Genomic DNA, 27,236 nt, shown 5'->3' with positions numbered 1-27,236 from the left:
GAACCTCAACAAAAATTAGAGCTATATGGAGCTGGGATTTAGCTCGAGTGCATCTCTATTTCACTCCCTTTGCAGAGTTTATTTATAAAAGCTGGAGAATCTGATCCGTGCACTTGCAGTGCTAACTGTTTTTAGACGTAATGATGTATCACCTGCAGAAAAAGACAAGACACTATTTTTATCAAGAGGGATTGACTGGAAAATTCAAGGGAAATATAAGCAACAAGAACAGTGACAGCTTCTCAGTGATGTAAGCGCCTATTTGATACAACACAAATAAAGTTACAACAGAATTAAAAGCTGGAAGTGAGCTCTGCCTCTTTAAATTACAGCAGATCTATCTGTATTTAGGTCAACAGCCGTAGCTAAGATCATAGCTAAATACTCAGAAAGAGGGTCATAAAGGGCAACTTTGCAGGTACTGAGGTGAGCTGAGAAGTGCCTCAAGGGTTATGTTTTCCTGGGAGTGTTTTAGCTGTGGCAGGGGGGTAGGAACACAAGCTCTGCAGGGATTACACTGCTGAAAACCCCACAGCAGAAAGCGCTGCAGTGACTGATGACAGTATCACTGGCTGGGAAGGGTGGGAAAAAGCCAGGAAGCAGAGAAGAACTGAACATAGGGCAGCAGACTGCCATCCCTGCAGGAAATCGCTGCCTCTTCCACAGCCAGCCCCAGCAGACAGGCCCTAGACTAACAAAAAGGAGGCGTTTACAAAAAGAAGCTGTTTGTAGTCAATGACCCTGAAAACAGCCCCTGCTCCTAGTCTCTGCTATTGCCTTTCATTCCATCCTGCCTCTAGATCGAGCTCATCGCTGTCCTCAGTTTTCATACTCTCCTGGACTGCCACCTCCCTCGCACTTCTGCCACAGCCGCCTCCTTGCCTGGGGGTTGTTCCTCTGGGTACATCTAACAGTGCCCAGCTCTCATCCCTTGGACCCCCTGAAGCTCAGGGGGGCTGGACTTCTCCTCTCTCCTCAGTGAGCAGCGGTACTAGCAGCTCCTGTTGAGGTGTGTAAAACCAGTCTTTGGGACCACGCAAGACTTGCTCCTAGCACTGACAACGCTAAGCATCCTGCCAAGGCCGGCCGGCTTTGCGTGTCCAAGCAAGAGTTTTGTGCCTAGGTAATCAGTTACAGGGGTATCTTGGATCTTCACCCTTAGGCTTTGCCTCTACATAGGCTTAACTACGAAGACAGGAATTACATGGTTACAAAGGGACCACCTGCATACTTTGCAGGACACAGTTACAGCTTTAGGTGACCTGAGCTAAGTCCCCAAAGAAAGGACAGTGCAGCCGACAGCTAGCCTCAGCTTTTCTCCATAACTGTGTACCACCGAAACCACCATACACACCAGAAAGGAACAAGTACACATTCCCGAAAATGAAGTAGTTGGTTGGGGACAAAAATAATCAAGGTGACAGAACTAGAAGATTGTGCAATTCATAAAATGCATCCCTTAGAGTACTAACACATTGTTTGTGCGGGGAAGTTAAATCTTTAGAAAAATGTATATATGAAAATATATGCTGTATAAATACATACTGAAATGGCAAAGTTTCATCTTTGACAAGGAGAATTATAATTTTGTATATATTATGTATATTTTTTTTCTATGATATTTCACATTATGACCATCATTATTGTATGTAATACACGGTAGTAATGTGTGGCTATAATTTATCTATATATACCCAGTCTTTATAAAATGGATAAGTGTGCAATGCATTTTAAGAAGCATTCAATGTGTGAAAATCATATGTTGTGCACATAGGATCAACCCAAATTCTTTATAGCTATAACTTCAGCATATCAAATAGGTTTGCCAGTTCCCTAGCAGTCTGTATGCAAAGTATTTTTGTAATCACTCCTCAGTTTGAACAATATACATTGATAGCATAACATTCTCAGATTGGAGTGAGATCATGAGCTACAATTCTCCCTCCCTTGATAAGGACCTTATGAAAGCTCCCATAGAATATCTTCTTCACTTCCTGTTGGTCAAAGGAGACTTCCTGTAAATCAGCCTTGTAGTCATGATTGAAATAGGTCAAGGATTTCTTACTGGCTACAGGGAAAATAGGACAAATAACAACTTAGAATTAAAAGAGAATTTGATTTCACCCACATACTGAACAATAATAAATAAATAGGCTTAAACACAGTGAAAGTTTTAATATTTCACAATCAAGTATTTCTAAACAGCAGAAAAAGAAAAATAACATGTAAAAATAAAGAATATATTAGAGGTGGAATAAAAACAAAAGTATAGTTTTTACTTGCACTGAGAAACATTTAAAGTGCCATGTTGGCAGCAGCAAAGCATCCCATGACTGCTGGTGTATAACAAAAATATTAAAATAACACACTGTCCAATTTAAAAAAGAAATCAGTTCTATTACTCCCAAAAATGTATACAAATGCCCAAATTTAATCTATTCATCATGAAACTTACAGTCAAGGATAACACCAAGGAGGGGCTGGAAGTCCTCATCTGTTACTTGCCACACAGCAAATGGCTCCTTGGAGGTCTCAGGTAGGAGGCGGAGTAGGATGCTGATGGTGTGCTCAGGTGGAATTGCAAAGAGGTGGACATCACTGCAACAAGACAAGACAAGGAAGCGTCAGTGGCTTAAAGTGACAAATGTCCTTCAGACAGACAGGGTTTGCCGGCAGTGTTTCTCAGGTATGATGGCATAGAAAAGACTAACTTGTGGGAATGAAACACAGGCTCAAATTCCCATCTGGCACAATCCACGGCAGCGGAACAAGATACATCAGGAGAGAACCTGCCCATATTTTGTGCATTTCTCATGTATTTAAAGTCTGTGCTGAATCCTAAGCATGCACTGCAAGGCCCTCAAAAAGCCTTCTCCTCGTGCCGTGCAGAGATGCAGATGTGGTCGTTGGTGTCAGACCAGTACTGCCTGAGCCACTTCAGGGAATGCTGAAGAGATGGTGTGGGCAGCCTTAACGTTTTTCAAAACAGAGCTCAGTAGCAGCTTATAAAACATCTCTGCCAGGCTCCAAACAATTCTCCATTCTCCCCCAAATCTCTTCTTCAAGAAAGAAGAATGACGATCATGTTGTATGGGCTAAATATTTAAGCTGTGGCAGAAATTTGTAGAAGTGTCCTTCATGGAGCAAAAAACCCACAGAAAGCTCCCTCTGGATCTTCCCCACATCCTAGCCGAAAAAAATGGGTTCAGCTCTGGAACTCATGAACATACAGCAAATGCTGGCACAGCTTAGCTTCTTCCCAACTGTGCGCCAAACTTTTTAGAAAGCACCAGGCAAAAGCAATAATTAGAGGATACAAGGCAATGAGGAAGGTCAAATTGGTTATGCTTGAAATACATCTGTAATCTGAAACAGCACACATTTGCATGGGCATATACACAACTCATCAAGCATCTTTTCAGGACTGATTCATAAGTAATGTCAACTTCTTATTTATCTCTCTGTTTCTGAAGTAGTAATGTCCTTGGAAAGGCAAAAGTAATAGCTGAACAAAAGGATCAGCCATAATTTTCTGAGTACTTAGACCAAAGAGCTCTCTGAATCTCCCCAATTCTGTTTACTCTAAGAAGCTTTACTTCTGTAACTAAGTAATTAGTTACAGAAATTAGACTTAAAACAAAGTATCACTACATGTCATGAGTCAAATCGTTCTCGATTTATAATTATAAAAAAAGACAAAGGTCACTGGAGCTGCCTGGGCCAGAAATTGGCCCTCTGCAACTTGTGGAATGCTGAGATGAAGCCTACTATGCAACAAATGGAGTAAAGTCACAACTCAAAGTCAACAGTTAATCCTCATCAATAAAGACCAATCTGCTGAGGGAATCTTTGAGCCAAACATTTTCTAAAAGCAAGGATCTGTCTCCAAATCAGAGATGCTGAGAGAAAGGGTTGAAGATGAAAATACAACCTCAAGCTTTCATCACTGAAGTGTGTATATTTATGGACAGAATGCCTAAAGAATAGCACATTAATACTGATAATATTAATACATGACATAATCCTTACATCCATCATAGCCTGTTGGTGGGTAACTAACAATGCTGGAAAAAGTGATGCAGTAATAAGAAACAACCTCATAGTCTGATTATTTTTGGCCATGCCAAAAGGAGGGGGAAGAAAAAGAGAGAGGAGAGAGAGAGAGAGAGAGAGAGAGAGAGAGAGAGAGAGAGAGAGAGAGAGAAGAAAGAGAGGAGCCCTACTGTGTCCTATTGACTTCTGCATTATATATTCCACATTCTGATTCATTTTGAGGCAAGTCAGAGGTTAATTTCTTGATATATTAAGGAAAAATAAACTCTGGCATTCTTTTCAGTCTATCTATAGTTTGATTTCTCAAACTGCAACAGACTTATGGACAGCTCCAGACTTACGGAGTTTGCAGACTCATTGTCTGTAAGTTGCTAATGGGAATTAATCATTCACACACAAATCAGTGATCTTTATTCACTGTGAGCATAGTTAATGTGTATGCATCAGACAAATGATCAACATGATGCCGATCGCAGCTAATTTCCTAAATTACCTGGTTCTCTGGGTGAGCTGAGTATCTTTGAACAGGGTGTAGGTACGGGAACCACTGAATACGAATGGCTCCATAGCTACTCCTTTAACAGAAGCATATTCCTTCTCTACTAATCCAAAAGCTTCCATCATATCAAATCCTGGAACAAAGCAAAGCAGAAAAATAAATGGTTATAAAATAGTGCAAATATGTTGTAAAGGACTTCCCCGCACTGGGACAGAGATTTGCTTTTTACAAACATAGGTAAAGCGCTAGGCAAACTGGCACAACCAGCAGTCAGGCTGAACTTGAGATCCGTATGAAAACAGGGGGCCCAAGGAGGGTGAGGGTTTGCCACTTTGACTCAGGAAGGGTGTTCACAGATCCCGTTCCCCGGGGATCTTGAGAATGGACTGTGGTAATGCAAAGGACTAGTCGAACCATTTTTAGTCAAGGCTTCTCAGAGCACATAGTAATTCTGCGAACTGGCTGGGAGGCAGCATGACTAGCAGATCAGCAACGCTGGTGGAGTTCTTTGTTGACAAAACAGATTAAAAATAAATACAATCAATTTAAAATCAAATACAATACAAATAAAGGAAACAACTACTGTATCAATCCTGAAAGGAGGTATTTCTGCCTATGCATTCCTCTGCGCGGAAGGCACTGTGACTGCAGAGTATGCAGAATTAGCTTTTAGCTAGCCTGGAGAAGGCAACAGGAGGAAAGACAAGAAGCACAGACATCAGCACAGGCTGAACAAACTCACTGGAAAGCTGGAGCACATACCACAAGTGGTAACCAAGGAAAATAACATGCCCTTGTACTCTCTGCATACATTTGCTGTAATCACATCTCTTCTTGCAGAAGGGTATGCTACAGACAGACTTTTGTAATTTTGTTTTTAAATCTCCAGAATGAAAAACAAATGAGAAAACTTACTCAAACAATTTTTCCTTTTCAAGTTGATGCAAAAATATTATCTTCAAAAGACATGGAATCAATCCAGTAATTGCTAGCATGGAGGGAGAATTATCTCTGCTCTGAAATGCCTCATATGCAAGAGTCACAAAAATCAGGAAAGAACTTCAAAATATGAGCATTTCCAGTTCTATTTTCATGAAATACTCAGAGATGACCTGCCTTACACAGTCTACAGAGATTCTCCCCTGACATATCTGACATCGCCTCTCCGGCTCACGCAGCTTCATCTCACTTTCCCAGCTCATCATTAAAGCTCTGAGTCATTTTCTCATTTCATTTTTTTTTTTTCAGTAAAACAAGATCTTGCAATTGGGATTCTTTTTTTCGTTTATCTGAATTTGCAGCAGGCTGGGACGAGGGAGCTAGCTCGTTCTTTAGAAAGAGGAATGACTACAATTTCATTACAATATGGTCCTTTCAGTCTGGACTTCCTCACTCCTTCCTCAGTTACTGTCTTCTGTAGTGCCTTGACTCAGGATGTTATTTTGCACAGGGGCTGCTACAAGGTGCATTTTTTTCATTCCCCAACAATACTAGGGAGTCTGTTAAAAGAAAACACCTGCTGAGAGCTATTTACCTCTGATGTGCTGGTCCAGGCACTAGAACTACATTAAAATGTACATTAAATTTAGTAGTATAAAGACCAAAAGCAAAGCTTAAGTCACAGTTATAAACATGTTTTGAACCTGCTGTATAACGGATTCAGAGAGCTGATAAGGAAATGGGCTACTCCTGCTGCCATTGCCACGAGGATATGGAAGAGAAAGAGAAGGGAAAAGGAGGAGAAGGCAATGTTTCTTCTGGCTCTGCAATTCAACTGCTTTGAACAGTACCCAAGAAACTCCCAGGCATGGATGCACTGCCCCATGGTAGTGGTAAGGTAAGTTGGGGGGAGCTGAGCACAAGACTGAGTAACTTGCCCAACGAGATAAACAGCAGAGCTGAGATCTGTAGCCAGTTTCTCAGTCTTACCCATATTGCTGAGCTCTCTGGCAAGGAGGCAATATCAACTTATAAGCAGAATAAATTGCTTTCTAAGTAGCTCCAACAGCATAAAGAGGGGATATGGCATAGAGAGGATAAATGGGAACATGTTACCTTAGCTGTTTGTACAGCTGGACTTCAGAGAGCACTTCGGGTTATCTATAGCTCCTTGGCTGGATGCAAAGGTAATCTTGGTGATAGACTGCAACTTTCTTTTAAGGCCCCATATGAGTTAGAAAATTGAAATCTTCTTGAAATTCAACAGACATTTCAAACCTTTAAGGCCAGTGAAAATCCCAGCACTAAACACTAACAGCTGAGAGCAAAAACTGATGGGACAGCAGGGGCATATCAATTCAGTTAGTGCAAACTTTTACTGGAAGAGGAGGACAAAGCACAGGCAGGGGATGCAAGCACAGCAGGCCGGAAAGACAAGGGAATACCACTATGGGACGATGTTCATAATTAAAAGATAAAATCTGAAAAGGGTTTTGTTTTGAGAAGACGACCCTAAGGAATTATAATCCTCAAGCAATCTCACTTATAGTCTGATTAAACCGTCTTGGCAGAAGCCTTAAATCCAGCCATAAGCGTGACATATGGAAGGCAGGCTGCTGTCTTTCTCCTCTGATGGAGGCAACAGACAAGTGGGGGAGAAATAAGAAACGACACTCGTATGAGAAAAGGTGTTTGTACCAAATCTGCTGAGAAGGGTGGTAAGTACTGAGCCAAGACTTCTTTCCTGGCCTGAAAGATGCAACGGTGACCACTCGCATTCAAAACAAGGCTCTGGAGAAAACCATCAAGAACCTTCATCTAAACAGTCCCTAGCTGGAGAGTAGCAAAACCCTGAACCCTAAACTTTTTACAGAGATGACAGAATAGTTGTTTGTGGGCTTTCTTGCAGTACCAGAAAAAAAAACTGAGACAGGCAAAAAGACATCACACCCAGAGGTGCCTGTGACGTGATAGCTAGCAAACTACCCAGCAACTGGGGAGATTCAGGTAGCCTGAACCTCTGTGTCCTGCAGCCCACTGCAGCTTTATCCTCAAGTGCTCCTTTCACTGTTTACCTCATCTGGACTCATCCCATTGTATACATTTAACATTACATATTCACGGGAGCAAGGAAATGAGAATGCTGTCCCATGCCTCAAGTAAGTGCCTTAAGCAACAGAGTCAATCTCTTTCTTTCACCTAATAACCATTCATATGAAATCAAGTTGTTCCAACAGGAAAGACAGACTTGTGCAATAATAGCCCAAACTGAGATGGAAAGAGCAACCACCTGGCATACGGAAGCATCAGTTCTCTATCAGAACAGTAATTTAACCCATATCTTCCATATTCTATGAATATACTCTAACCTTTCAGGTTTAAATCAGCATCTGTCTCTATTTCTGTCCCTCAGCCTGCAAGGTGGTCTTCTTTGTCAGTATTTGAGAGGTCTCAGGTTTTACCTGATGAAGGATATTTTCCCATTACAGTTCTCAGACTTTGGTAGGACTAGAAAACCGCTTCCCCTCTGTTCAGACGTTGTGCATTTCTGAATAGACAAGATCTGATAGTGCTTTCACATTCACAACCCAGCACTGTAGGGGTGTGATATGATACTGTACCTCGTACAGAGCCTTCAGGTGAGCTGATGGTGGGGCAGGCTGCAAGAAGAAAACAAATGGAAAACAAACATGTTAGGGAGAAAGTCTTGCTAGGAGATCACAGGAACAAAAGAAAGAGGTCCTCTGTGCAGAGGAATAGAAAGCACAGGAAAATTTAGTAATATTACAATATTCCACAGCTTAATTCAGACTCTGGCCTTGAACTTTGATTTTATATTTAAACATATATATGCATATAAATATATAGACTTTATGCAAAAATAAAAGTTTTCCTCGGCTTGCCCATCACAACAGCAAATAAAAATATGACCTTTCACCAGACTTCACGATCGCTTTCTTTTGACTAAATCAGCTGGCACCGTGCAATAAGAAACAAAAAAAAAGAGCATCATTTCGAGCACGTTTCTCTTAACTCGTAGACATCCAAATGCCACTTTTAAAAAGTTCTACTTCTACTGAAACAAGCACCTTAACGACGCTGTAAAATACACGAACATATCTGCAGTCCTAATTTTTATACCTGAAACTCATCTTAGCAAAAATATATCTCTTGGCCTCATTTTTAAATAGCGTTACATTTAGTGTTACATTTCCTGAAAAGGGAACAAATAGCAAAACGAATAATTTCCCAGAAAGGGGGGCAACACAGTGCTGCATATACGCAGTGGCTTTGTGCCATCATACACTCAAATTACATGTAGCCATGCAATCTGCAAAATTTGTGCTCTTCCTTGTTCTTCTGAAGACATTCTGTCTCTACAGCTTGGACTTTGAACTCTTCAGAGAAACATGAAGAGTTCTGGCAATCTTTTGCAGTTCTCCTTTCAGAAACACTCTTGTTGAACCCTCTAACATGCCACAGAGCAGAAATTTCAAACACACCAGGGAGAACAGGCTAGAACCTGAGGCACGTGGTGAAGACTTGGTTATGAACACTCTCCATTTAAGTGGTTCAGGTAAAGGAGTGTTCTAGAGAACAGGGCACAACTGTAATTTTTAATTATCTGCTGCCGTTTAAATCCCTCAGCATGATTGCCAGATGGAGCTGGGAAAAAGGGAATGCTTGATGCAAAATGAGAAATAACCCTGAAAAATCAAGGACACTTGACAAGATGGGCTACTTCATAAATGATTTTCTAGGTCATCAGCATAATGCAATCTAGCAGCTCATTATATTAACGCTTTATTGTAACCCTTTTATTTCTATTAATATTACATCATATGACATTTCATATCTCTTCGGAAAAGCAGGGCTTCTAACTTCTGCAAAAGGTGTAAAAAATAAAATAAATAAATGAATAAAGAGGGGGAGGGGAAGGCATCACATCCTCCCTAAGGCACCTTAGATTCCTAAATCTGTTGGAGTTCCAGTGCAATTATTCTTGATCAAGACCTTCACAAGAGGAAAGGCACACAAACCTATGACTTCGATGGCTATGGGACTACTGAAACCATGAATTAAAACACAAAGACTTATAAGTCTCCATAACCTCCATTATCTGACCTGAAACTCAAAGGCTTACACATATATTCCATAATTCCAACAGATGTGGATTTAAAAGTAGTCGGTTACTGAAACTTTCGCCTTGAAACCATCTCTCTGAGCTTGATCAATCCCTGGTTGTAAAGCCATGCCCGGTAGCCAGGACAATCTGACTTCTGTCTACAAGCTCTTTCTCTTCACAGCATGGTACTACGGCAGGGTAATCAAACTAAATCGTTTTCCTAATGGGAGGGATTATTCAGAATTGGAGTGTGATATAGAAAAAAAAACATCTAAAATAACTTAAACAGGCTATACGCTGCCCTTTTACCAGGTAACCTACTCTGTCACTTGGGAGTCAGGGGAGTTCCTTATGGCCCTTTCCCCAGACCTTGCTGATGTCCCTGGCAGTCGCTCTCCTCCTTTCCAGGGTGGAGGCACTTTGCTCACAGCTCTTCGATGTGGCAATACTCAGCTTAGGCAAAGTGCATCAGAGTAAAGGTGACTGACACTGTCAGTTTGCCCTTCTCCCTTTAAAATTTTTGCTAGACTTTCAAACATAGGATGCCAGCTGCCTTGCACTCTTTGTTTTTTGTTTTTTCCCCCAAGTCCTAGTTACTGTACTGTGCAACAAACATCCACTCCTGCAATGTCAGAAAATTTCACAGTAACTTAGCTACATATCAACACTCAAATTTTTCACTGTACATCCCACAGTTTTCCCAACATTATCATCTATCATCTCTGCTCCTTCAAATAAATTACTTTATAAAATCTACAGGATTTTATATCTCTCCTATTGTTTTTTTCAGCTATCATAGCCATACAAACTATATTAAATTCTACCAAGTGGCTCAGCAAATTTACGGGATGTTTGATTTCTACTTAAAATTTCCTAAGACTTTCCTACTGTGTTCTAAACTTGTAGATTTTGTCAACAAGCCACTTGAAAATTCAGCCTGGTAGGTTCTTTGTTTGTTACAAACTACAGTTTTCTCAGCCGATCTGCTTCATTCTTCCTTATTGGCTTCCTTCAATAAGTTTTAAGCTGAAGTTGTATTTAGAATCATTTCAAATAGATAGGAAAGGACATTACTGCAACAGTATCTGTATTCTAGTATTTGCTTCTTATCAGCTTTTTATAATCTTGTTAATTCAGCATTTCTCACTAATCCACTTCATAGTTTGCTTTGTATCAGCTACAAGAACATATGCTCATTAAATTTAATAAGGGACTTAACAGAGAACTTTAATTTAAAAACATGTCATCATTCTCTTTGCTCCATTTTGGTCAAGTTGTGCAGATATCCTTTAAAAATACTATCAGTCTCTTCACTAAATGAGTCTGATTAAAGAAGTTGCACGGTTTCAGGCTTTTCTTGGATACATTCACAGTCCCTGTAGGCATCTGTCAAGAAACAGTATAGCTATTCCTGCCTGCCTCGCAAGGACTTTACAGGGTTAGGTTTAGCTCAGTTGGTTACAGCATGGTGCTAATAATGCCAAGGTTGTTGGTTCAATCCCCATATGGGCCACTTGTTTGAGGGTTGGACTAGATGATCTCCAGAGGTCCCTTCCAACCTTCCCAATTCTATGATGCTATGATTTGTCATTGGAAAAACTAAAGCAATACTTTATAGCAGCTGATTTACCCTCTGCTTTAGATGGAACAAATCCTCGTATTGAAGGGAGTTTAGACAATACAGGAGCTGAAAGAGAAAACAACACACATGAGCTCTGTTATTCAGGACCATGATAGCTAGCTCAAGACCTGTATACTTGCTAGCCCTTCTCCATTATCGTGGAGCAACAAATAATGCATAGGAGGAGTGCAAAAATTAGGGCAGGAGTGTTTGTTTGTTTTTTTTTTTTTTGTTTGTTTTGTTTTGTTTTTTTTTTAAGGCTAGCAGTCTACCTTGATTAGGAAAACTCTGACCTTAGTCACAGGCCAGTGCAAGCATTGCCACCATCCCACAGACTGCCTTGGGACTGATGGATGACAGGTTACAAACAATGCACAAGCGATGACTGATTCACTTACTTGTTCGGCCTGTTGTGGACACGCTTTCGCTCTCTCCTGTGTTGTGGACAGCAGAAATAGTCACCTTGTAGGCTCGGTCAGGCATCAGGGACTGCAGGGTCACACTGCTGCTTTTGCCAGAAGCCATTACCTACAACAGGATGGAAAAAGAGCCCAGCGTTGATGCAGACTTCCCTCTACAGCTTCTCATTCACACCTTAGAGTTATATGAAGCTGCAAGTCTTGAGCCAGCAGAGCTCAGGATGGTTATCCCACCTAGTTCAGACAACAGTAAAAACAAACCAAGGAAGCTTTGCTGTGCATTGACATCAGCTGTGTCCAGGGGAAGAGCTGTTCTCTATATAAACTCTCTGTATAAACAAATACTCTTCACATAGACATTTTAACACAGGTCGAAAATTCTTTATGACATAGCAGCTAGGCTGGGTCTGAGTAGAAAATTCTGAGTTTTAAGTTAATCCTTAACCTCCTCAAGTCAGAGGGGCAGTAGATTTATCCTCTACCACTCTCTGAGTATTCCCCACCATGGTTCATGAAGAAGAGAAAGCTGCATCAGTAGCAGCTTTGATGGACACAAATACCTGATTAGCAAAGAAGCCTGGTGGACCTTGGCTCCCGTACAGAACTGGTGTCCCTTTCTATTAGTCAAAAGACTGCCACAAAGCAATATGCTGGCGAGTCAGGGGAAGTGGTTGTTTTTTGTACTCCTGCAAACCAGTCTTCTATAATGTGAACCCCACTGGCATAAGCAGTTCCCTTAGGTGGGAAATTGTTCCCATGCCCCCTAGTTCACAGCCTTCCACCTACAAAGCTGCTAAAGACCTACTGTTTGCTGAGCACTGTTATCAGAAACAGGGCTGTAGATGATTTTGTAGTGCTGTATGCGGCCATCTGGGGGTTTCCAGTGGACCTGGAAGGTGGTGGGAGTCTCAGAGTCAATGAAGAGGTTGGTGGGTGGGCTCCGGGAATCTGCAGCAGAGATTAAAGGTGAACCACATAAAAAACAGATAGTGATGTCTAAACTGGACCAGCAACATTTGCTTTTGGACTGAAAGTTTCACCGCTCTGCTGTGCTATTAACCAGAGCACAGAGCAGAAACAGTCACCTCAGAGATCAGGAGGGAACTAAAACAGATCTCAGATGGAAAAGGATTGCCCAAACACAATATAGTACAATTCAAACATACACTTCAAGCCCTAGGACCTGGAAATAAAACTTTGAAGGGGAGAAAGTAGTGCTGGAAGTATGTGGAAAAGTGATCTTTTAAATATATCACTTATAAACGGCTAAGGATAGCCTTCATAAAGCCCAAACTGAAATTTTATTTCATCAAAGATCTTGAGATACCCTGGAAAAACAGCTCAATTGGTAGTTAAGGACTTACAAGTTCATCCATTATCATTTCTAATATTTTCCAGTTAATGCCGTGTTTGGCCTTGTCCTTCTGTTTTAAAACAATTCTAAAATAAGCCAGAGCAGCCAGCACACAACAGTTTTGTCTAGCTCTTGTCACTCTAATACTCAGCAGCCTTGGGAGTGGACTGCATACAGCGCCTGAGCTATTCTTTCTCTTTCTGGCACCGAACTGTTCTGCATAGATGCATCGCAAACAGGTAATCAGCTGAGCTGCTCTCAGCAAGAACAGTATTTGTCAGAGAGCATAGTTGAGAGTACCTTAAAATACATGTTGAATGAAGATTATTTGCATCCTCATTAATCCTCCTTCCTTTTCCTAGACAAAATGAGCTTAGTTTTACTGATGCTGAACCAAGTTTGTTGGCAGCTGAATCAAGCTGGATGCTGTTGCAGTGCCTCACCACAAGATAAAGTGGAGCAGAAAGCAATCGTAGAAGGAAAAGTCACTTCAACAGCAGTATTATTTAGTGCTGTGCTCTACCTCTGCCTTTGCACCTTTGCTATGTGTACTGGCTATTTCATTCAGCTGAGCTAACCAGAGACTCTTAAGTGAACAAAGCGGAAAGTCAGGGGAAATCTTCCAAGTCAGGTTTATTCTGGAAGGCCCTCAGGCCTGGTAGAATTTGATGGCATGGATTTGACAGCCAGGGGAAAGGTCACTTTTCTAAGCTGCCCAGGAGGAAAGAAGCATCTCTGACACAGAGGACACCATCTGTGCCTTCCATTAGCTCTTGAACCTCTGCTCTCTATTCCTCCACAGCAGGAATCTCAGGCTGCTCACTCTTGGGTCTAACTAGTAATACAGACACATCTTCAAATAAAAGTAAAGCCCCAGAGACCAATCCGTCAGAATACTCATCTGCAATTATTATATAGATCATAATTTTGCCCTCATTGCCATGGGTTGAAGCCTCTTCCCACATTTCAACCCCTTTCATTTGCAACGTATAGCCTGTGGAAAAGATATCTAGGAAGCTAGACAGAGAAGCTGAAGATGTTTATCATCCCGGAGCTAGAGACTGCTGCCTACATATCTTAGCTAGAGGAATGGGATACAGAAGCACTTCATAATCCACTTCAGTGCAAAGTCAGTTGGGTCAGCTCAGCCCAGCTTCAGCAACAGTTGATATTCAAAACTGATGACTTTGCATTGAAGAAGTGAGACACGCTCATGTGCCCTGTTCAGACAGCTCTGCTTTGATGGCAGGAACTTCCCACTAAGGGAAAGCATACAGGCAGATTGAAAGGGATGGGGAGTGCTTGGGCATAACATTTCAAAATGCCCCGGCTATCAAATAAATAAAAAATAAATACAATCTTCCTAAGTCCATATTTACTAATCTTTACCTCAGCTTGCCTAAGCTGAAGGACTTCTCTTTCATGACCCTGCAGTTGTGGATCTGTCTGACGAAGTGACATACAACATGGGGTGCCCTGTTACAGCCCTGCTCGAAAAGTCTATGTTAGCAAACTATTAAAGGTAGTTTTCGAGGTAGTTTTTCTACCTCGAAAAGTCGATGTTAGCAAACTATTAAAAGTCAGAAACACAGCTTGGGTATGGTGGCTTAACATGTAACTATTCCTCCACCAAGCCTTGATTACTTCTCTCTGGGACATAATGTCACTTCACTTTACCCTTTTTTAGTAAGATTTGAGCTACATCTGATTATCACAGGAGGGTACAGACTGTGAGTGCTTACCCCAAAATTCATGCTGATAGTATAAATCAGTCAAGAGGCTGAATATCTTCTTATGCTGCTGTAATTCAGTTACATACACAGTAGATCTTAGAGTCCTGCATTTATGTCTGGATCCCCGAGTCATATCAGAGCCCTTCTGCTGCAGGGTAAGCTCTGTACCACCATGCTGTCAGCTGCAATGGACTGCTTAGGTATCCTGCAAGGGACATTCACATCACCCCTGCTCGAGAGCACTACTCAGGAAATGCGGTGGCAGAAAGAGACCCCAATATCTTCAGAACAAAAACGTGACAATTTTGCTCTGCTCAAGGGAGAACAGGCAGACTCATTTACCTCACAGTGTGAGATTTCTTTTTTCCCCTCAGTACAAGACGTCCTTATCTGCTTCTGAGCAAGGACAAAACTTCCAGATCTTTCAACGGATCACCAGCCAACACTGCCTCTATGTCCCTGTAGCTTCCTCTCCAAAACTGCATCCTCTGAACTCCTGCTAGTTTGTCTGAAAGGTTTGTGTCCTTTTGAAGTATTGCTAGGATTATTTATTCGTGTGACAAATGATAGCAGTATGTAGACTCCTTTAGTCAACGGTAAGGATTTTGTTAGGCTAGATAATTTATGCTAACATAATAAAAGGACAGCTCTTAACTCAAAAGAGTCTTCAGTCTAAATATAACAGAAAGACAAAAAGATACAACAGAACAACGGAAAAAGCACATGGAAACAATTTTACTATCCTTGGCCAATATATCAGTCAACTGTTACTCCTGCTCTGTATTTTGGTAAGCCCATGGGGAAAGGTTTGCTTAATGGGGATAATGGAAGAAAAGCCTTAACTTCTTATTTTTTCCTAGCCATAATTAAGAATCGAAATACGTGTTTTGTACATTTTCTGTTGACTAGAGTCCTCTCTCCTTGGCACTAGGTTTTCAATTCGAGACTCATAAAAGTGAAGCAACAACAATGAGGGACTAGGCTTACAGAACCTGGGCTGGTCCAGCTACACTTCTGAACTCCAGAAGTAATTATCAGTTCCTCTTGCTCACTGAATATTTAATTATGTCATGAGAACCTAAACACCAAGATAAAAAGAGATCTGCAGCATACGAATCTTTCTCCAACTTTTGTTGCTTTTCCAGACAAAACCATTCAGACAGTTTAAATTGAGTTCACAAGTACTTTGGGGATAAATTAAACCATAGCTTTGGGGAAAAAAAAAATCTGTCTGCCAAGAAAAATAGGTACTTTAGCCCAACCCTATGGAAAAACATACTGCAGTGATGAACAGGCTTTAGGAGGGAAGATGTTTCTGCTGTTTTTTTGTGAGGTTTCTGCAGCATTCCTTTAGCATAAACTATTTGACCTTGAAATGGGATGTTTCACCTGGTGCAAGAGGCAAAGTGATCCTGAACAAAATGAACTTGGTGTTCTCACCTCACCCCCAAGGGAGGAATACACTTCGGCTTCACAAAAGCAGCATACAAAGAACATCACTCTGATCTGGCTTTTTTCCCCCCCTTAATCTTCAAGAAAACAGTATTCAGAGGAGAATGAAGGATAGAAAGATAAGCATGTGTTACCAGTGCTTCCTGCCGAATTTCACTTCCATCACTGCCCTTAAGCTTCAGTATTCTCACAAATTCTACTGAAGCATTTTTAAGAGAAACTTCACGTCTTTATTTCTGTGTATGGGGATGATGCCAAGAAAAGAAAATAGAAAAGCAGCAAAACAAAGGTGCCTTTTCATCTCCCTCTGTTGCTTTTGATCAACACACTTGATTACAGCTGTTTACCATGTTGTAATCCAAAGACACTGATAGTATGTGCCTGTATCAGCACTGAGAAATGTGGGGCACTGGCCTGATTGCTCATGCAAAATGACCTGCAGCACCCAGGCAGGAGGCTGCAGCCTGGCTCCCCAGTTGTACACCTGATTTGTCTGAACATTTTCTTTTTTTCATGAAGCGAATGATATCTCTAATGCATTCCTGTTCATGCACAAGGACAACAAGCTGACAAGCTGAAGTCCAACTGCCTTCACTATCCCACCGGGGTGCCAACTCCAGCAAGGAGTGGCTTGTCCAAATATGCCTAGAAGAGTGCCATCACATACTTTTGCAGTGGGCTGAGGATGATTCTCTGGCATCCTGTAATTCCTGCCTTAAAATACAGACATTTGTTTACTCAAGCTTCTAAACAGCTCTAATTGTCCCTTTGTTCTTGGATAGCTGTACGATATTTTCTTTTTTCTTGTGGGCACGTTTCTTTTCTTGTCCTATGTACTTGCCTAGGGTAGCTTTCTATAAACAAAGATTATTATTATTCATTATTATTCATTATTAATGAAGCCTGAACTTCTTATTTCAAGATAATCATTTGCTCTAAGCTTCATCAACTCATCATCAACCTAAATGAGCTTATTCTGCAAAGGAAGTTGAGAGCTGAGAGATGCAGGAGTGGACTGCTGCTGTTGAATGAATCATATTCCATTTTCTGCCAACAAAGCCATTACACAGGCAATATTAATTAGGAGGACATCGGGGAATGCCACTTTTTAACCTCATATCCTGTCTGTACAAAGCGAGAGTTAGATAATGCTTCCACACAGAGTATGACTGCAGGATTCCCTCTCATCAGATGAAGCATGATTCAGCAGTTATGTAGCTGAGGAATTCATCACTCTCCTTAATAGACAATATTTTACTAACAGGAAACATTTATTAGGTAGTACTGCGACACAGTCAGCTGAATACCCTACAGAAAGCCAGCACATTTGCATCAATACACTATACTGAAATGGGAAAAAAGCAATGTATTCTATACAAAGTAATGCAAGGTCATCAAATATCTGTAAGATACACCAACCTGCCTAAGCATGCCCAGCCTCTTTGTATCCGAAAAGGCTCAGAATACTAAAATGGGAGTCTAAATACTGCTAGCCGCTTTTATACATTTAGTTTGGGGTTTTCAGAGCTGGAAAAGACCAGATCCAAGCTGCTGGTCTGCGATCTGTTCTGAGTTATCCCACAGCCTGTATATTTTCCCTAAGCCATGAATACTGAGCACTGATCACTTACTGGTTCTATGCTGAACTGAAACTGTGTCACTTCGAGCACCATCTTTGTAATAGGCCCACATGGATATCTTATAGTCCGTGTTCTTCTGCAAGCTTGGCAGAACAGCGGTTGCCACGTTTCCAGCAACAGAGAGCTGCATCAGGGAAAGAAATGAGTCAGTGGAATTTCCAGGCCTTCCCAAGCTAGCTCACACCATCCAGCTGCCTGACTCAAGACTGCCTGTAGGTATGAGTTATCACTGGGCTTTGGGAATAAAGTCTGCTGTTGTGGGTTGCACAAATTTAAGTAGTGGCAAAATTCCAGCCCTAATTAATTCTGAGTAGACGCCCATGCATTGCTGCCCAATTATATTCAGCAGCTACTACTACACAACACAGTGCTCTGATACCAGCTACTCTACCTATTCTGAGCATGAAATCCCTTTGCTTAGTTTTCAGTATCATTGCTATCCCAACTCTGTAAGGCAAGCTAGAATACCTACAAGGTATCTCTGAGATAGACTTGTGAGGCACCAGTGCTCGTATCATTGCTCCATCATGCTCACGCTCAGAGGCTGAAATGAGACTGAAATTGTGTCAGTGTACCTTTCAGAGGTACTGAAAACAGAAGTCCCAATACACTCTTACTCCAGCCCAGCTGCGAAGAACGACATCCTTCTCGAAGAGCAGTAAAAATTAATCAGTGCTCACAGCACTGAGCAGAACAGAAGTTGCTTTACCTATCTTAGAGGTGATACCTCTAGCTATAGATATCTGAGTATGATGTTTGTCTTTTCCTCAGCAACTTGACATTGTGAATTGGTGATTCGCTGTAACCCGAGATCTTTTTCTGCTGAATAGCTACTTAGCTATTTGTTCTACATCCTGTATACCTGTAATTAATTATTCCTGCCTAAGCCTAGTACTTTGTACTTGCTCCTCTTGAATTTCATCCTTTAATTTTTCAAAGAACATTTTCCAGTCTTCCCAGATACTTTAGGACTCGTGCCCACCCTCTTGTAGTCCTTCCCTGCTCCTCTCTCTACCAGCACTCAATTTGTTGACTAATCCACGGAACAAGCCAGGTCCAGGACAGATCCAAGGGCCTTTATCCAAAAGGCTTCTCCAGTCAGGTGGTGAACCACTGAATTTCCTGAGTCCATTAACCTGAATAGTTTTACATCTCTTTATTCCACTTCCACAAGCAAGTTCAGAGTCATGAAGCAGGCACAAAGCCCAGCTATGCATGGTTCAGTACCTCCTGAGGCTTCTCTCCACCGAGGGTGCTCCATCTGATCTGATAGACAACCACATCTGAAGCAGCGACAGCTTCCCACTGCAGTTGGAGATTGCTTCCTGAGAGCTCAGTAACCTTCAGTGCCCGTGGTGGGGGGACCTTTACTGAGAGACACAGAAGGAAAACAAGCTGAAGTGCAGGCACTGACAGAGCTTTGTCAGAGCCAAGGTAGGGAGCAGATGGTCAGGGAACAAAACATCAGCCAGGCAGATGTCTGAGACCAGCATGTCTTTCACTTCTCCAGAGCCAAATGACAACAGCCATCAGAACAAAAAGGGATAAAATATTTTTAAAACCCTAATTAAGGAGGGTTATTTCATTTGTGGAAAGGACCTGCATCACATTGGCACTTCAATGGGGAGAAGGCTATGAGGGCACTCAAGGACACACAGGTTACCAATACACTGCTTTCTCTCTTTTTTTTTTTTTTTTTTTTTTTTTTTTTTTGCCTCCTTCCTTTAATTCTTCCATCTCATTTCATACCTAACACAGTTGGGCATATTCCACACACAAAGAACAACCCTCTAAATAGTCCTCTGAGTTTTGTGTGAGGGTTTTGGCCATAACCTGCTGGGACTGGTCTGTAAATCTCCTATTTAGGGCACAAAAAAAGCCAATTTCATAACCTGTAATTGGGTCCAAAGACCTTCTGAATCTCTCAGCATTTCTCTTGCCTACTTACATGTGGTAACATTGCCAGTAATTGGCAAGGAGTCACCTTCATCATATGTAGATCTGACACTGATGAAGTACTGGGTGAATGAGGACAAAGGTCTTAGGACTGTGGATGATGCAGTGCCAGGAACCTCAACCTACAAGGGAAGAGTAACATGAGTATTAGGAGAGAAGCCTGGAGCTGAACTCCCCTGGGATTGGTACACTGGGGACAACTGCATAACAGGTGCCCATGTCGGTACCGCTGTTAAAATGCTGCCAGCAGGTGAGCCCTCCTTGAACCATGCAGCTGAGGGAGGACAGAGCAGAGTCTGACCTCCTGATTTCTTTTCCATCTACCAGCTCACTGAGGACTCACCTCCCCAGTGTTACTTCCTCTGCTGGAGATGTAGGTCACGTGGTGAGCTTTCACTGCCTGAGACGCAGCCTTCCAGCTGACTCTGACAGAGGAGTGGCTGATCTCAGAGAAACTCAGGTATCTAGGAGCACTCAAGGCCACTGCAACAACAATTAGTGACAGCACTTAAATATTTTAAAGGCTGTACAAAGGCAATGCCACTGGTTGTCTCCTACTACTCGTAGAAGGCTCCACCTTAAACCAGGAGGCTCATTCACTATGAGGGAAAATACTCTCTTTATATCACTGCCATACATGCCTCTGGATGTCAAGAAAGGCTTCTGGGGCCTTAGGTGGAGAAAAGGCCAAAGAATTCCACTTTCTCCTCAAGAAACAAACATCTTGGGGAACACTGTTTCAGGAGGCCTCTTTTACCAGAGGAAAATTGCTCCTTTCCATAGCGCATCATGTGATTAGAAATCCCCTCATGGAACAATATTTGCTGAAGATCAGACAGGGAAGAGACAGTCTGTTTGCAAACCACATGAACTGCATGGGAAGCACCTCATTTAACATCTCACATGCCTTAAGTGTTTAATAGCACCTTAGTAGGAAGCAACACTTACAGGTGGTTTCCTGGATGCTCGCTGGATCACTTGCATCTTCCCCATACATTGCATACACCGCAACAGAGTACTCTGTGCTGGGCGACAACCCGTCTAGTAGAACCTCAGGCTGGGACACTTTCACCTACCAACAGAGAGCCATCTTGGAGTACCCTTCAATTCTAGGGTACCCTCCAATGCCCTCAACAGCACAAGGGCCAAGCAAGATCTTACAGAGACACAGGCTGAAGCCAAAGTTATACTTTAATTAGCCTTTTAGTTATACTAGTGACATGTCACAATTTGGGTAGGTGTATTACGGTCGTCAGTGCTTTGCCCCCTCACTTCCTAAGGGACCCAAGTACACATCGCTTTCTCCTGCCCTGGCCTGTAGATGTATAAGTCTCTTACACTTCACCTGCAGTGGAAAAGAAATGATTCTCTGTTTCTAAGAAAAATCTCATTGAGATTTTTCTGGAGAATTTACTAAAATGGGAAGGTGAGGGGGGAGGTAGAAAGGAGAGTCGCTTCCACAACTGAGAATATTTAAGTTTAGGGCTGTTTTCTAACATAGCACTCAAAAATCATATCCTTAATAAAAATCCTTAAAAAAGGAAGGCAACATAACATGCAGTTCAAACACTTTCATTTACAGGCATCGTGCAACGGTGAGTCCCCTTAGAGGACCCAATTCTCTCTGAGACAGTCCCAAAAGTTTGCAAAGAGAAGGCAAATTCCTAATCCTACCTCCCCAGGATGGAGCACAGCCCTTTAGGGATGAAGGCCAGAGGAGACCAAACAGGCAGCTGCTGTGGTGAGCAGCGCAACGTTTTGGGGGTACTATGTCTTATGTCTCACAGAGAGAGAGGATGAAAGGGGTGCATAAAAGCTGAGGTTTTAAGCAAAAGTTGAAGGTCCTGTTTCCTGAGAGATGCAGGGAAATTCAGGCTTACAGCAGTCGCCTGTTTGCATGCAGGCCCGTAGCAGCCGGAATGCTGCCACCTGCCGCTAACAGAGCACAGCCACATCTCTTCTTTCACAAGATGTTCACGGCAGAAACCCACCTCGGAGTGCTTTAGGAGTCTGCATACAAAGGAGCAAACTTTTAAAAAAGGCTAGGAACATTTTAGTAATATTTTTGTAGACATCACGCAGCCATAGTGCATTGAACTTTTACATTGGGTAGGTCAAGTAACAGGAGAAATATTCTAATATGTTAAAACATAATTTTAAATGTTGTTCTCTATTAAAATGCTCTGAATCTTAAAAAAAAATACATCTGTATATTGGAAGCAGAGTACAAGCATTAATTGCTGTATTTTGAAAACCATCTTGCAATTGTTCTTATCGCTATGCCATTAGGAGGGGAATCTGAGTCCGAGAGGCGGCACACGTTCTCCAAAGCCATATGGAGCACATGTGGCAGAGGCCTCATGCACAAACAAGGAACTAACTCAACCCCCTGAGAGGAGAGTAAAGCAGCAGCAGATCCTTTCTACTATACTTCATATCCTCAGTATATGGGTACTCCAGAAAACTTATTAAAATCCACACAAGACCTTAGAGGTTTTTAAAGATTTTTCATTCATCTGCTATTACTTTATTTTTACACAGTGTCATAAGCCCAGCTTTAGAGTCAGAGGAAACTACCTTGATAAATTTTCAAAGAAAAAATTAAAGATAAACAAAACAGACATTTCTGTACAGAATCAAGGATACTGCAATTACAATTGGGGCTCAAGAGATGTGGGTTTAATCCCAAGGCTTCTAGGGTCCTACACAGTAGTCACTCCTCTCCCTATGCCTCAGTATCCCACATGTGAAACCTTCACAACCACACTGACCTTCTTTATAAAGTATATTCAGATACAAAATAATAAAAAAAATCTTTCATGAAAGATGCTACCAATAATAACAATGATACTTTTACACATTACATCAATTCATAAATAGTAGAGCTAGAGCCAAACTCCTTTATTTTCCAGAGAGCCCCTGAGTTTACATTTAACTCTCCACAGCTCACATATTCACTAACTGGAACTCTCCCAAAGGTTTTTGTGTTTTAAATCTGCTCCATAAGTAACCAGCATTTAAATCTCACCTGCATACTGATAATAAAGAGCTGAGGGTTCATTTCGGCCTAACTTTACTGAGGACAGCCCAGAGAGAGGAAAAACAGTGGCATTATTCTTTTGAACTCTACCTCCATCGTATAGTCCTCTGCTCCTCTGGGGGCTGCGGAGCAGAGCACGAGGTACTGGGTAGCTCCCTTTGCTGCCTTCCAGCTCAGCCTCATGCTGTTGTGACTCAGCTCAGAGACGCGCAGGGAACGGGGAGAAGACAAAGGCACTGGGGGAAAAAAACACGACAAAGACTCACAAAATAAGCCAGTTAAAGCACAGTCCCCTCCTCCCCTCAGATGTTCAAGCGTATTGAAGCCAAACTGTCAGTTTAAGGAAAGCAATTAGGACTCATAGGAAGAACGTCCTCAGCGTACGAGGTTTACAACAAACTCCAGAGCAGTGCTGGCTTTGCAACAGCTACTGTAAGCCAGTGGACATCTGCCTAGCATCTAACACAGTACAATAACCACTTTATGGATAAATAGGATTAATTAGTGTGGAATCCCAGGATAAAAAGGGACAAGGGGCTGAAAGACATTTCTAGCAAAAAAGGTTACACCCATGTCTGGATAGGCTTAACACAGTGCCCTCCTCTGCAGAATGACACAGGTGGAAAGGGCTCCCTGAAGTTCTCTGGTCCAACCCCCTGTTCAAAACAGGGCCAGATTAGAGAGAGTTCCTCAGCATCTTGTCCAGCCAAGTTCTGAACATGTCCCAAGGATAGAGATAGTCGTACGCAGACTGTCTGAACTTGAGGAGGGAAATACTATGCCAAGCTCCAACCTGAGGATCATAAGAGCTATTACAGAACTGTCCATCAGCATAATTCTCTGTACTCACGACCTACATGTGGAGGTGACGCCTCTTAGCCCCTCTCCCATAGCAGGGGGAGAGTCATAAACAGCAAACACTGACACAAGATATTCTGTGTGCGAGGTCAAGTTGACAAGCTGCAAAGAGGAGATTGTTCCATCTAAAACCACCTGAAAGCACAAAGGAAGGCTGTCAGGATGGAAAGATGCTGGCAACTCTCTAGCAAAGGAACAGCTGAATTAGCCTTCTCTAGCAGGTGCAACTTCTTTGTCATAGTTCTGTGCCCAGAAACATGAAGTTCAATTACCCCCTTTATTTTATGCCAGCTAGTATCTCTGAGGAGGCTCTCTTACCCTCCCCCAAACAGATAGGGCCTTAAGGATGCCTGTCCTCCAAGATGGGATCTGTACAAACAGATCTAGCAAAGGCTCTAGTAGCACTCTCACTGAAATTAGTGGAAACCTATCAAGCTTTTCTGTTTTATTCTATCCAGTACAAAGTAGCATATTTAGGCAGCTGAATGTACCAGCATGTCGACTCCAAGTGATACCAGTGCCCCATAGGCTTGCAAGGAGCTAGTCTGGCGACATGGGGTCAGCCTTGCTGCAAGGAAGGGCAGAGTAGGGGTTCAGAGCAGCGAGGCAGAAAGGAAATGCTAACTGCCCACAATTTGAGAAACAAGAATAGCAGTTGGGAAGACAGAAATCTATTTTCTCTGAATATTGAAAGGCTGAGCAATCAGAGGAAAATATATTAACAATGGGAAAGCGACAATGATTCTGGCATTCAGGGAACCGCAAGTCAGGGTTGTCTGCCCAGCTGAAGGTCTAAGAGCAAAATTGATAGTTTCCTGAACACCCCACCTCAGATTCAATGAGGCTACACAAGTGGAATGGAGGGTAGTACTTGTCAGCTCAACAACAGCAAGGTCCTGAATGTTTTGGCCTATAGTCCCCAAATTATTATTTTTATAACATCATGGAGATAGCAAATGCTTTACAGACAAAACTGAAGCGCAGATATGTACATGACTGAGCTTAATCAGAACAGATTTTAGGTAGGGGATAACACTGTTCAAGAGACAGAAGATCTGCATCAGAATGTCTTGCAATATGTCTAGTAACATGATACTTATTCATACTTTTGCTGTATGTAACATGATACTTTTGCTTTGCCGTTCTATCAGTTGACCACATATGTAGTCACTGTGTTCATTTAAATTCATACCTGGTTTTAGTTGATACACTGTGATAATTGCACTTCTACCCTCATCTCTTAGTCTGTTCAAGTCTGCTTAAATTCTTAGCCACCACCTGGAAGATACTGCTGTCAAAGCTGTTCAAAGAAAGGCCTCTCACCTCTTTGGGGATGCCACCCCTAGATGGATAATACATAATACGATATTTCTTTGGTGGTCTCAGAGGAGGATTCCAGGTCAAGTGCATGCTCTTAGAGGTCACAGCTGATATTTTAAGGTCAGTTGGGCTCAGCTGGGGACTGGAGTTCACAGGGATATCTTTCACAGTGCTACCTAGGAATTCAAAACAGTCACTTTCTTATATTATCTTCTCATGCCAGATGCACTTTCTTACTCATGAGTGATATTTTTCAAATTGAGTTACAGTCTCCCTCCCTGTAGAGTTCAAAAAATGTTCCAAATTGTTCTGATATAAATATTAAAAAGCTAGCATACAGAGAACATAAATACTCTGTTGAGAACAAGTTGTGTATTGTGATGGATGCTGGGAATATATTTTCATTATAAGCCTGCATTTTTGCCTATATAGAAAAGATGACCCAGCTTTTTTCAATCCTGAAGATCTGTCAAAATGAACAAGTAGAAGATATTTTGGTTTCTTTTTTAAACAGTGCCTCTTTCTTTAGGATAACTTGTACCTGTGAAAAAACAGTCTAATTGTATCAAACAATTTCAAATTGATAAGGACAAGTCAATTTATCTCTATGAATCTCCAGAGCATTAGAATTAAATTATGTTTGAAAGTTTGACTCTCCCATTTTCCTCAGGCCAATCTGTGAGCAGAGAGAAATGAAAATATGTACATGATATTGCTCCTGATGATATAAGCTAACATCTGGAGTGGTTCTTCACTCTTCTGTTCATTGCACAAGCTGTTTTCCAGCAAAGAAAAGAAATAGATTGTTCATTTTTAACTTGAAAATGCTTTGGAGATCCATCATCTGAAAAAAAGGGTGTGGAAAAATTGTTTTTAGATGTTTTGCTGTCTCCTCATCCAGCCTCCATATTTCCACCTTCATCTCTCCCTAATGTCTTCCCATATTAGCATCTTTGCTTCTTCTGCCTCCTCTTGGCTGGAAGAAACTCAGAGAAGGAAAAAGTGACAACACAGTTATCTCTCAGTAGGATAATGGAAGTGAGAGGATAAGCCCTCTCTTTACTGTAACAGTAATTTTTGTCATTAAATATTTATATCCACTAAGAGCAATCCAAATCACTAGTAAGAACAGTCTTTGCCTATACTGACACATAGTCCAAGAATAGATAACTCAATTGAGAGCAGCTGATTGGAAACAAACATAGGTAACATCTCTCTGTGGCTTGTTACAGACAGTAGTAAGCCTGCAGTCGAGTAAGAGAGAAGAACTACATCCAAAGGGTCTTGCAGAAAATAATGACCACATGTGAAACTGGCCAGAAAGAGGACAAAGCAGGAGCACTGTCAGGCAGCAACAGAGCTGAGCAAGGAGACCAGCATGAGAGAAGAGTTAGGCAGAGCTGAGAAGATGGTAGAGCTCATAGATGGAAAAATAGGAGAAAAGATCCAGCCAGGCGGTGAGGAAGACATATGGCCAGCAGGGAGGAAGCTAAGCCCACACAGAGCAGGTTTCATTTCACCTGTGTTTTCACTGTTCCTCTTCTCTTTGATCCTGATGCACAAGACCTGGATGAGCCTGCCAACCAGAGAGCTCAGCAAGGGGAAATCCAGCACGTTGTACACTGTGAGCTCCAGTGGCTCTGAGGCCACCTGCTTCAGCTCTGCTTCATCAGCATTTTTCACCCCTGGTAAGCAAAAAACAAGACTGAGAAAATTCCCCAGAGACGAGCAGCTTTCAGGCCTCCCCCTGTTTACATGTTGCTTTTACAAGGCCAGAATGAGGACATCCTTGTGCTCTCCAAGCAGAGCTATCCACCTTCCCAGTGGGATGGTGGTTTCCAAGAATGGCCTTGGCCTTTTCTGAAGCTACAGCCTCAGTCCAGTCTGGAAATGGCTTTAAACTCTGTGGGGTCAAAAGGTCTGTTGTGGCCTGGAGACAGTCTAGTGAATCCTTCTTGTGTTTTCCTGCCTTCACATCGCTTGCAGGTTTTGCTACCAGGAAGGCAGATATCTTTCACCCTTGGATGTAGTTGGCATAGATGGGGGAAGAAGTGAATGAATAAACATTTTTTATATTTATGAGGTGCCAGTATTCCCCACAGAGAGTCTGTTGTTCATCAGAACATCACATTGTATTTCAAAGAGTTGGAGATGGAATAAAAGCACATCATTTATTTTGCAGAACTTTACCAGTGCAGAGCATCCTTTGTCCCTACCCTTCTGCTC

The 27,236-nt window shown here is 41.9% G+C and overlaps 1 protein-coding gene across 1 annotated transcript in view; it reads right to left on the bottom strand.

Annotated features, from left to right (window-relative positions):
• Window positions 1–27,236, bottom strand: part of COL20A1 (collagen type XX alpha 1 chain) — a 62,091-nt gene that overhangs the window by 20,043 nt on the left and 14,812 nt on the right. Inside the window, exons 10-25 of the mRNA XM_062588931.1 lie at window positions 26,531–26,695; window positions 25,014–25,186; window positions 23,690–23,825; window positions 22,923–23,068; window positions 20,741–20,864; window positions 20,136–20,275; window positions 19,785–19,914; window positions 19,064–19,206; window positions 17,828–17,960; window positions 12,463–12,605; window positions 11,637–11,766; window positions 11,248–11,304; window positions 8,113–8,151; window positions 4,547–4,685; window positions 2,456–2,598; window positions 1,959–2,068 (exon numbers count right to left, since the gene is read on the bottom strand). Coding sequence (XP_062444915.1) covers window positions 1,959–2,068; window positions 2,456–2,598; window positions 4,547–4,685; window positions 8,113–8,151; window positions 11,248–11,304; window positions 11,637–11,766; window positions 12,463–12,605; window positions 17,828–17,960; window positions 19,064–19,206; window positions 19,785–19,914; window positions 20,136–20,275; window positions 20,741–20,864; window positions 22,923–23,068; window positions 23,690–23,825; window positions 25,014–25,186; window positions 26,531–26,695 — 2,051 coding nt within the window. The remainder of the gene's footprint in view (window positions 1–1,958; window positions 2,069–2,455; window positions 2,599–4,546; window positions 4,686–8,112; window positions 8,152–11,247; window positions 11,305–11,636; window positions 11,767–12,462; window positions 12,606–17,827; window positions 17,961–19,063; window positions 19,207–19,784; window positions 19,915–20,135; window positions 20,276–20,740; window positions 20,865–22,922; window positions 23,069–23,689; window positions 23,826–25,013; window positions 25,187–26,530; window positions 26,696–27,236) is intronic.

The sequence above is a fragment of the Rhea pennata genome, chromosome 16 (assembly GCF_028389875.1).
Source record: "Rhea pennata isolate bPtePen1 chromosome 16, bPtePen1.pri, whole genome shotgun sequence".
NCBI classification, from domain to species: Eukaryota; Metazoa; Chordata; class Aves; order Rheiformes; family Rheidae; genus Rhea; species Rhea pennata.
The sequence above is the reverse complement of the archived record's forward strand: the minus strand, read 5'-3'. Positions and strand labels throughout refer to the sequence as shown.